Source organism: Chaetodon auriga, chromosome 9 (assembly GCF_051107435.1).
Source record: "Chaetodon auriga isolate fChaAug3 chromosome 9, fChaAug3.hap1, whole genome shotgun sequence".
NCBI classification, from domain to species: Eukaryota; Metazoa; Chordata; class Actinopteri; order Chaetodontiformes; family Chaetodontidae; genus Chaetodon; species Chaetodon auriga.
In genome coordinates, this window is record NC_135082.1 from 8,176,665 (window position 1) to 8,188,670 (window position 12,006).

Genomic DNA, 12,006 nt, shown 5'->3' on the forward strand with positions numbered 1-12,006 from the left:
TGTGCCATCTCGGTTGCAAGGAGTGTATGACTGCTGCACCTAATTGAGTTTAACTTCGTTGTTAATGTACAACTTTGCCACAGCAGCGATCCCGCATTCTCAAACACTGAGTCAACTTAGCACCAAAATGCGTTTTTACTTATTGTGTACTGCATATTTTTCGTATTATGCTGATTTTATGTTGTACAGAGAAATCACTCTCAAAATAAAATGGTGTAAAATCAGTCCTCCTTTTTACCTCATTCCTTTAGAAGTCATTTAATATGAAAACATCAAGAGAATATTAATGTCCACTTTTGTGAAATAGCACTAGTTTAAAAGTCGCATTATGTTACACAGCATCTGGTTGAAGTGGTCCTTGATATGTTGAAAACTTCATAACAATTTACCACCACTTGGGGTCGCCAAAGTGTAAAGAGGCTGGTGTGACAACACACAAAACAGAGCAAAAGTACTGTAGAGTCATGAACAAAGGCAGAGTTAATTCCCACCAGCCCCATAATCACTACACACACACACACACATACACACACACACAGACACACACACACACACACACACACACACACACACACACACACACACACACACACACTTGTACTTGGATATGTGTGAGGACCCTAATTGACATTTTGCATTGACCAGCCCCTAACCCTCACCTAAACCTAACCCTAATTTAACCTTTACAACCAAGGCTTTGGTATGGTCTTTGGCCCTTTGAAGCTGTGAGAACGAGCCAAAATGTCCTAAATTTCCAAAAATATCCTCACTCTGGTTAAAAACTTCCTTGGTCCTCACTATGTAGTAAGTACAAAAACGCACACATACACACACTTATGTTCCCACCACTTCAGGGGGCATTACATTGACTTACATTAATTTCCTTACCCTAACCATAACCACAACCACTACTTGCCTAACTCTATGGCTGCTATGGAAGGTAAGAAAGGTAAGTCCCCATAATGTGACAGTTCAAATGGATTTATGTCCGCACACCACAAGTAATACACACACACACACACACACACACACACACACAAACATTATCACCTTCCCTACCTGTCACTGTGAGGCGAGTCTCTTAGAGAGTCGTAGGAATCCCCATACTGCATTCCCGGCCCTGAAACATCCGTACAGCCCCAGTGGGCGGCTCTCCTCGCCATGCATGCTGGGCTGCTGCACTTACTGGTTCCCACAGAGCTGGACAGCCCACCTGACTGGCAGTCTGAGTTCATACTTTCTGTTCGCTCCATGCTCCACGTCTGCTCCTCGTGTCTGCGGGTGTGGGTGTTAGCAGAGAGTAAGTTTAAAAGGTTACAACAGCACTTAGGATGCAGGAGGATACAGAGGAGGAAGAAATGCTGGGTAAAGAGACAAAAAGAGGAAAAACTGTTCACAGGCATTGTCCATTAAAGCACCATTAAGTGATCATTTTGACAAAAAACACTGAATCAAATCACTCTCTGTAATGTGGCAGAGATCTTAGTACAGCAAGTGCCACTGACAATCAACAGCCAGCTGTGCAACTCTTCACTATCTGATTGTATACTACCTGTCCAGCATCAATAAAATGGAATTTTATTTTTGGCACAAAAGCAATGGGAAAAAAAATGGAGCCAAGGATATTTCTTTGTTCCCACAGACCTCATTGCCAACAGCAATCAGAGCTACTTTCTACAAAAGAAACTGCCCCTATGACAACTGTTAGAAACTGAAACTGATCTCATATGAAGACAAATGACTAAAACTGTTTGCCTGTGTATGCATGCCCTTCTGCATGTGCATGTGTGTCTTAGGCCAACCTGGAAGCATGTGAGGCAGTGGTAGAGTGGTGGGAGCGAGTAGACATTCGGCTGCCTGCGTAGTTGCCTGCACCCTCAGCTCCGTGGCTGATCACACACTCTGTCGTTGGGACGCTCTTGGAGATGTACTGCAACAGACACACACACACACACACACACACACACACACACACAAACATATTGTAATACTTTTACTGTGTATTGATTTTCAAAACAACCAACATACAGTAAATATAGATACATTAAACAGAAATATAAAGTGATATCTAAGGATGAGACGATTGTGTTGTAACTCCTTATCACTTCTCTCCACTGTTTTGATTGTTGCTATAATGCTGACTCATGCCCATTACATCTCCAAGAGAATCGTAGGTGTTTTCTGCCCTCTCTTTAACGTCTGTCAGCTATGTGTCACCATGTTTCCCCACGTTGTCAGTGGATCAGAGTTTTATTTACACAAAGACTCTTTTGGAGGCAAACCTGCTCTGAAGGCTAAAAGAACTCTCTTGGTAGAATTTGGTGCAGAAGTTAAATAAGGTCTATCAGTAACCCCACGTAAGGAGACATAAACCAGGCTCTGTGGGGCTTCCTGTGAAGTTTGTTCGTGTGAAGCTGACATAAAGTTCTTGTGTCTTCTTCTTCTTCTTCCATCCCTGCTTTTGCATTAATGAATATCTGAGAGTATTCTGAACATTTTGACACCCAAATCCTATTTATAGGACAGTTATATTTAATTAAAACCACTGATATATCTGGCTTTATTGCAGCAGAGCCTCGTGCACTTTGATAGGAAAGTGAAGTTAACCTGGACATTACAGAATGTGACTTCTATGTGTTCTGATTGGCAGCTAACTGATGTATTGTGTTATTGTTATTGTTGGCTTAATGCTTAACTAGTGTCTAATAAAAAAAATGCCTAAATATTATAAACCCACCCCTCTTAGCAGAACTTTTCCTCATTTTGACAATGAATCAATAACCAGTAAATTTTGTTGCATTTTTTAAAAACTGTAGTTATTTATTTATTCCTGCCTCAAGAACAGCTCTGCCTCCAAGAAAATCTGGAGTCTGTCTGGAGTGATCGGTTTCTTCTCAGCATGAAGCACATGGATGTCAGGAGGTGACTTCCAGTCAGTCAACTGAATCTGACATTGGGTGTGCGGTTCTACTGCTTGGACTCACGTCAACCATGGGGATCTCCTCAGGACCAGGCCCAGGGTGGGTTGGGTTGGGTCCATTGGCCATCATGCGGTTGGGTTGCTCTACACACTGATTCTGGTTCTGGTGTAGATGACTATGCATCTTCTTCCTCTGCTTTCTGGAGGGTTTTTGAAGAAGGAACATTAAGTGATCTGACAAAAGTGGCAAAGACAGTGACTGATATCATTTTGCTACTCACTATAATTGCTCTTTAAAAATCCCTTCTGTCTCTCCTTAGCTTCCATTACTTCTTTCGCTTGCACTTAACTCATCACATGATTGTTTTATGTTCGTGGCAATATTGTCAAAGCACTGCAGCACTCTCTCAATTGCACCTTCGAGAGACCTTATGGCCACTTACTGCAATTAAAGCTTGATCTTTGTTGTATTTGCTGTAATGTGCTCAGGACTGAAGGTCCAGCAAAATTACAGATTATTAAAAAAATACCATGAAGAGCTGGTGGGATTAATTAACAAAGGGACGGCCCTTGATTAACCTCTCATGCTAAAGTATTAGGCAGTGAGAAGAATGAACCATTCTCTCGTCTGCCAGCATGACGAAGAAACCAAGCAAACAAACGAACAATAAACTTTAATTATTAATTAAATTATTGACTGCAGCTCAAATACACAAAACATTGTTCTTTTAACTCTACTTACATCTATTTGATCACTGTAGTTACCAGGAAAAAAAAATATACATGATAATCTTATAAAACACATATTCTTTATGCATGCATGCCACTCTGTATGGACTGCTATGCAAGACAAGGGTCAGGTGACCAATAGCTGAATTAGCACTACGGCTAGCAAGCTAATCTGCTAGCATGTGGGATATTATTACAACGATATCTTAATAGACAAAATAGTTTATGAGCTGTTATTCAAATGTTTAAAATGTGAAAACATTTTAGGAATTGTAGACTGAAAATCATGAGCTGTGTCCTCTTTATCATGTTATTTCTCAAGCCAGACATTCAACCTGCTACATATAAAAGAATCAGAAGGAGAACTCTCAAATGTCAACACAGAAATGATGAATGAAATTATACTGAAGGGATCTTTAATTGTTAAATTCTGTTAAATGAGGTATGCATTGTAAGAATATTCATTAAATATATAATGCAATACTTTGCAGAGAGGTCAGTTTGTTACAAATCTTAATTTGTTTGGTTCTCCTTTTTCAAATTTATTACCTTTATTATGTTTGAATCACAATTTGTCAAAACGTAACCGAGGCAACAGGTGGATTAACAAGCTTTTCCCCTGTGATGTATAGTATTCTTACTTTTTTTTCACAGCACAAGTAAACAAACTTGCAAAGCTAACTGGCCTAATGACACAGTCGGCAGTCTCCATCAGTCATGTGACCCTCGCCTTGCAGGTCGTGGTGGCAGGTCGTTTCCTGACTAGTTGAGGCTCCTTGTCATGTTTCAGATGTTTTACTTAGATACCGAATGCAGGACTCTTAATTGCAATGGAGTATTTCAGACTGTTGTACTTCAAAAAGGATCTGACCACTTGTTCCTGCACTGCTCTACAGCATGAAAAAAGCATCTCATTGCTAATTTCTCTTCCAGTAGGTTAATTTGAAGGTTGGGAGCCTTTCATAAATGGGGAGTCATTTATCTTTCCTTCAAAGACACATACTTGGTTTTGCAGTAGGCCACCACACAAACGATGCCAACCACCAACAGCGCCACGCAGATGCCTGTGATCGTCAGCACCCGCCTCTGGTAGAGCTCCTCAGCCTCTGTGGATGGAAACACACGCACATACAAACACACACAGGTTCACATGCATGCACACATCCATGCATTAAAGATAGTCACAAAACAGACAGGAATATATGAGCGCGCGCGCACACACACACACACACACACACACACACACACACACACACAGACACACACACACACACGCACACACACAGACACACCCACACAGACACAGACACACACACACACACACACACACACACACACACACAGCATGAGCACTACTCCATTGATGACAACTACAGAAACAGGTTTCTCACTATTATCTGCTGCCATCCTATCCCCTGTGCTGTCTATAAAACAACTCCTGCTCTATCATGCCACATGGCTTTCAGTTTTAACTGTACTACAGTCACACACTGCTACTTTTACACAAGAGTAATTCTATAAGTTCATAAATATCATGATGGAAAGCAGAGCTGTAAACCTACATCCTGACATAGACTTCCTGCTGTCCTTATACAAGTGTATTTACAATGGCAATGGGGATGTAATGCTACAGATAGTACTGGAGGGGATCTGAATGCATGCCTGCATGGACGAGATCATTAAACTGAAAAAGAAACAAAGCATTTCTTGTTCAAAGTGTTGACACCACAATGGCCTGAGAGGGTAAAATTTTGGTATTCACAAAGCTCACCATGTAACTGTCACATAAGTTAAAGAAAAATGCAAATAGAATTTTTTCTATTTGACTTTGATGTTAATTACAAAGGAATATATATGCTTTTTTTTTATGTTCCTGCACTTGAGCAAGTAATGTTTTTGTTTGCTATCAACTTTGACACAGAAGCCTATGCACGTTTTTTTAAGTGACCCTGTGGTGATCATACTGGAGGGGGTCTAACCCTTGTTTGTTTTTTTAGCATGTACTGAAAAGCGGCCTTTTGCCTCTCTGGTTGAAAGCTTCAAGCCTCTTTTACCATTGATTACACTCGGCATCACTGACGGGAGTGGTTGAATGTTGTCAGACGTGTTGCACCTAGAACCACACCCAACAGCGATGTCATAAAGTCCTGGAGTAAACTTCTACATCATTGCAGAAAGGTGAGAAGTCAAACCAACAAAATAAGATGAGGAAAACAGGTGGAAGCAATTATCCATACGGTATTAGTCATTTTTCTGATGTTGGTGTGACATTGTCAAACAACTTACCACAATAAATTATGATTGTTGTTTCAGAATTCTGCTTTAATAATTTCTGGGACTTCAGACATCTTACTGTATCACAGTCACCTACATTTGGAAACTAATACAGCTGCCATAAAAGACTATTTACGATTAACTTTTCCCTCTGAACCTATTGAATTGACCTAAAATTACATAAAGACATAAGCGGCTAATTTTATTTTTTTTAATCATCCATTGCTCTCTTTGCTATTTTTATTCTATGAAACACTTTTTGCCGTGACAGGGTCGACAGGGTTGGCTGCTGCACTTTCATGTCATACAGAGAACTTGCCTTTGAGAACATCTCTAGACAGATTTGGATCACATTACACTGCACTACTTTCAACTCATTAAGCTCCGGTAGGTTTGTGGTGATGCCGTGTGAATACTACGCCATCTTGGTGTATCTAGGTTAATTCAGACTTCTGGGCCCGCTGTGGTGTAACACTCTGTGTCAGAACGGCAAGCGCAACGACACAATCGCAGAGGGAGCAACAAACTGAACAGAACATGAAGAGGAGAGGGAGGGGATCAAAGGAGAAAAGGCTAAGAGGTGAGAAAGGAGGAGGAAACATACAGACAGAAGGAGGGGAGGGAGGTTGAGAGGGGAGCAGGAGTGTGTCCAGGAGAAAGGCCCTGGGAGAAACTAGACCCATAGAAACCAAAGACTGGCCTGACTTTGTCCCCTTATCAACTAAAACTGGATTATAGAGGCCCTTGGATTGTTAGTTATGGCCGAATGAAACTCCCTGAAGACCAGTGATTGTTTTTCAATGTCATAAACCTTCTGTTACACAAACATTCAGTTAGTTTCAGTGTTTGTGAAGCTTCTGAAGCTGTTAGCTTAATGCAGTGACGCTGATAAGCAATCATTACTGAAGACTGTCTATGTTTGTAGCTGTAGTCCTGGTGGAGGACAGTTGGTCGAAAATAAGGTAAAATACATCAGAAAGCTGAATTTATTTATAGCATTTCTGAAATCCGATTAAGTCAGGGGCACGTGAATCAAAAACTGTCCCATTTACCTAATTCATCACCTCACCTTTCCCCTTCTCCCCTCCCACAAAAAAAACTCTAGACACGCCACTTAAGGGGAAGGAAGGGGTTGGGGGGGGGGGGGGTCTAAATAAAGGGCCTCTGTAGGGACTGACAAAGCCTACGAGAGCCTTGGCCCGGCATTGTGTGTGTGTCACAGGGGACTGATACAGAAAGGCAAAGGGAAATGGGAAGGCGAGCTCGCTGGCACAGTGGAGCCAACAGCAATCGTGATTTAGGACAGGCAAGCTCTCGACTCCGACACTGAGTCAATCAAGGGCAGAATAATAAGGACAGACTATGTGGTCAGGCCTTTTGCTCGCTTTTGGCAACGCTTTGCAAAAATACTCGCAGCTTGCATGTTTTTATTCGACAGGCTGCTGAAGCCAATATGCACGTTGCCAAAGCCCAGAGGACGAGCCAGATACTTGTATTTATCGATGATGTGAGACAGTCTCTGATTTTTGGACAAAGAGGGTAACTTTTGTTCTTATATGGTATCCAGATAAACACAACTTTGTCTTAGCCCTGTTACATTGTGTTTTATTTCAGCTCTACACTTTCGTTCAATGATGTATCCCTCTCAGTTAATTTGTCTACTTTTCCAAATTTGTCAGACTGTAAGAGGAGTGCATGCAGAGAAGGAAGGTTTCATGTCTTAGAAGCAGGTTAGTGGGCAGGAGAAAAAGAGGGACAGGTTGAGGGAGACCCAGTTGTTGGTTTTAGAAAGAAGATGGCACAATAATGTGTGACTGTGAGAGGATCTTGGCAAACCCTTTAAGCACAGCAAAATGAATAATAATGTTCCATACCCATAAATTCAATTCTGAGAAGCTCTGCCAGCACAGAAAGTTGTCGTGGTAAAAGGAAAGAGACAGATAGGGTCAGGTGTAATGTCCACTTTGGAGCAGATATATTATTGTCATGTCCTGTACGCTGAACCAGGATATAAGTTAATTAGTGCTGTCAAACATAGTGACTGACATGTGTACCGTCCAGTAACAGACAGACAACTCAGACAGCCTCAGCTCTGTGACCCCCAGAAATGAGAGGAAAAAAAAAAAAATGGAACCAAACCAAATCAAAAGCAAAGGGAGAAAATGAAGCAAAGGCAGAAGGAAATAGAAGCCAACAGGCAGGAAAAGGCATGCAGAGACAGACGGACAAAGACAGCAAGACAAGAAGCCACATCACTTACTGCTATATTTACTAGACCTCATTTCTGGAGTAAACAACATTGGATAGAAATACAAAACAAAATAATAATAAGAAAAAAAAAAAAACAAGAAAACAAAAGATAAAAAGCAGTGAGTTACTCTCCAACATAAAAACACAGTACAGTCGATGAGGCTGGCACAGCAAATGGGGGTGGGTGCTGTAACTCATTTGACTAATGGCAATTGTGTGCCTTTGTATTGATTACAGCATACCTCTTGTATAGCACTTTGTCCCACTACTGCTGCGCACAGCTATTATAACCTTTCACATGATTTACAAAGAAATCATCCCAGCATTCCCAATTTCCATGGAATTGCATGCATTACTGGCCATAAAGAGAGATGCTCATACGAGGGGTCAGCCAATCTTCTGTTGACCCTAACCTGAACTACTCTACATTTTGATAGTGCTAATCGATTGTCGCGCTAGAAAAGCAGGCAGTAAGAAATCAACATGGATTTAAAACAGCCGAAAGTGTTCCTTCAACTGATTGAAAGAGCATCACGATGCAAAATAAAAGCACAGCGTCACACAGACAGATTTCAGCATGTAGACAAGGCTTGATGGTGGGGTCAAAATAAGCAGACATTACATATAATGTGAAATCTCATGATGTCAAAACTGTTCTTGGTTTAAATTTGACATTATTCAGTGTGGAAACTTCCACAACAGACAAAACAGCAAAGCAAGACGTGGACGAGACGTGGCGCAACAGTGTCTAACCCCTGGAAACAAGAAGAAGAGGGTCATTTTATCCCTCTGTTTTATCTCCGTGTGATTGCAGGGTCTGTAACAGGAGCATGACACAGACAGTGGAGGAAGGAGCAGCTTTTCTTCTGTCTGAAAGTCACAAGGCCAAACCTCCAGCAATCAGTGAACCTTCTGTGCTGTGCTAAATTTTTATGCACATGTCCTGGGAACTCTGGTTATCAACTGATTGTACTATACTGATTATATGTGTTTCAGTGTCACTGCCCTGCAATCACAGGAGAGGGACAAGACATGCCCCATTAGCATCCCTGTGGTTTATAGGAATAGTTTGACATTTTGGGAAAACTGCGTATTTGCTTTTTTGCAGAGTTTGGAGAGAAGATCAATACCACTCTCATGCTTGTACAGTAAATATCAAGCTAGAGCCAAGAGACTGTTAGCTTAGCTTAGCATAAAGGCTGGTTGCAGAAACTAGCCATGGTAAAACTAAACATCCACCTACCATCACCTCTGGTTTCCAAGTAACCTGAGGTTAGCAACAAGGTAGGAAGTCTCTGGTTTTAGCCAAGAAATATTTTCTCACATAACCTTCTCTAATATTTTTATACATTAATTTATAGTTTAGTCACAATGAATCAAACTAGCATGTTAATTCATGATCTTTAGGTGTGCTGGTAGGTGGATTTTGTTACTGTTGGACACAGCTGTTTCCCCCCGTTTCCGGTCTTTGTGCTAGGCTAGGCTAGCCGTCAGCATACTAATGTAAGTGTATTTCACAAAAAATGTCAAATTATTCCTTTACTTCAATTACACTGAGATGAGAAGCAAAACATGTGACACCATTTTGAACATATAAGAAGTCAAACCTAGAACATTTCAAGCAGCATTTAGCCACGTGCCATAATGGGAGATTTTCTCAGATGATCCATGGATGCTCAGAGTGAAAACAACAGATTATCGCATTCACCCCTGTAGGTTTAACCCTAATCCCTCAGTTCAGGACAGACTCCACTGACATGACATCAAGAAACTCCACTAATATGAAAATCAATTTCACAACGAGACCCTTAGCCCCCCAATTCCATTAAAACTTTAAATGTGAGCATGTTCTAGCTCTAAATCTCATTCATTTGTCCAGTTATTTGCTTTATTTTTTACATACTGTAGCTTCTAGCAGTGACTGGCAGCTGTCCAAAACAATGTCAGAAAGACTTACATTGTTGTCCATTCTAAAGCCTTCAATTGCCAGTTGTACTCTACTCTAAAAAGTAACGGCAATGAAAGATGTTTCTCTTTGTTTATAAGAGAGGGGCAGCATGGAGTAAGGCCTTACAACATGAAGTTAATAGTTTCTATCCACATAGTTTAGCCTTTTTTTTCTTTACTGTTAGAAATCTCAGCAGCACCAATGGACCATCCAGAAGCGTTCCAATAAAATCAAATAACTTCAACTTCCTGTATTGCTTAATTGTGTTAATCCTCTGTCTCCTCTGTTTCTGTTTTTTTTTTTCTTTTTTGTGCTTTTCACTTGATCAAACTGCAGTAAAAAGTACCTTGCGTACAGCTTCAAAGTATTGCATTTTAATCTGTAAAAGTCCACATACCATAAAAATGTCCTTACTATTGAGTTGCCAATTCTAGGGCTGTTTTTTTTTTTTCAGCTGCTCTCTAGGTCAAGTATCCAGTATGTCATGTGCACTAAGTAGGATTCCAAGCAGATGAACTAGTGTGAAAAATAGCTCATGTGTGAATGATAAAATATCTTGATTGTTTGTTTCTGGTGACCAGAGGAGCACCACAGAGGAAACAGGGGAGACAGGGAGAGGAAGGGGTGGACACAGAGGCATGCAAACTCACATCCTCTCTCTCTCTCTCTCTCTCTCTCTCTCTCACACACACACACACACACACACACACACACACACACACTCCTCGTTAACTTACATGAAACATAAGAACTGGTTTGCAAACACACACACACGCACACACACATACACACACACACACACACCCAACCCCTCCAATGTAGCATGCATCATCTCAGTGAGAAGGAGACAGACAAGAGCAAATGGACATACTGTAGAAACCGGCCATGACGGAGTTTTGACAGCGGTCCCCCGTATAGTCATTGGGACACCTGATGGAGGGAAAACAAGACACAGAGGGGTTGGGGAGGAAGGTGGGGGTTAAAGATACAGAGGGAAGAGAGGGGATAAAACAGGAGGCAAGAGAGGAGGAGAAGAACACAAAGCCAGACAGAGAGAAAAGAGGGGAGAAGACAGAGGAGGGGAAGGAGGGAGACATAAGAGAGCAGAGAGATGAGGGATTAGAAACAGCACAATCCACCAACTACAGAGAGAGGGAGAGAGAGAGAGAGAGAGAGAGAGAGAGAGATGACCTGCATACCGTGACATCACCGCCATCAATATGACATCACTGCTACAGTTAAGACATCATCACAGTCATGAGGGTCATGTGATGGTGGTGCAGGAGGTAGGAGGGGTCAAACGTACAGCTGTTAACCTCCAACCCCTCTCACATATAAAGACAGATACACACACAAGTGCTCACACACACACAGACACAGACACAGACACACAGACACACACACACACACACATACACACATACACACACACACACACACACACACACACACACACAATTGCCTTGTAGAAGATTATGGGCTCTCATTGATTGCATCCCTTTCTTAACCACTGACCTAAACCATGTACAAAATAGAAAAGCAAAGCAAAGGAGAACTTGTAAGTAAGTCTGATTTATAATAGACATCCATTATTTTGAGCTCCATTATAAAATATGTCTGCAAAAACTATAAAGACTGTAAAATGGCAGACAAGGTCAATTTATACTGATCTTCTCTGCTGTTTAATATTTGGGAAACTTTCTCAGACCCATGAAAGTGTTTTCCCCATGATGTCATCTCAGTGTAAAGTCTATGATTGTACACCAGGGACAGGGAGAGAGACACCATGAATGTGTTGTTAATCGCAGAAAACAGAAGAAAAGTAAGAGGAGAAAAAAATTCTCTGGCAAGTACGCTGGGTGAGTAAATTATATTCAAACGAATG

At 41.3% G+C, this 12,006-nt stretch overlaps 1 protein-coding gene across 2 annotated transcripts in view; it reads right to left on the reverse strand.

Annotated features, from left to right (window-relative positions):
* The window catches only part of nrg2b (neuregulin 2b), a 52,396-nt gene that overhangs the window by 4,738 nt on the left and 35,652 nt on the right, over positions 1-12,006 (reverse strand). The window contains exons 5-10 of one of the 2 annotated variants that reach the window (XM_076738993.1): positions 10,993-11,051; positions 7,798-7,821; positions 4,653-4,755; positions 2,985-3,120; positions 1,803-1,930; positions 1,060-1,275 (exon numbers count right to left, since the gene is read on the reverse strand). In XM_076738993.1, coding sequence (XP_076595108.1) covers positions 1,060-1,275; positions 1,803-1,930; positions 2,985-3,120; positions 4,653-4,755; positions 7,798-7,821; positions 10,993-11,051 — 666 coding nt within the window. The remainder of the gene's footprint in view (positions 1-1,059; positions 1,276-1,802; positions 1,931-2,984; positions 3,121-4,652; positions 4,756-7,797; positions 7,822-10,992; positions 11,052-12,006) is intronic. The other variant, XM_076738994.1, reaches the window with a different exon arrangement.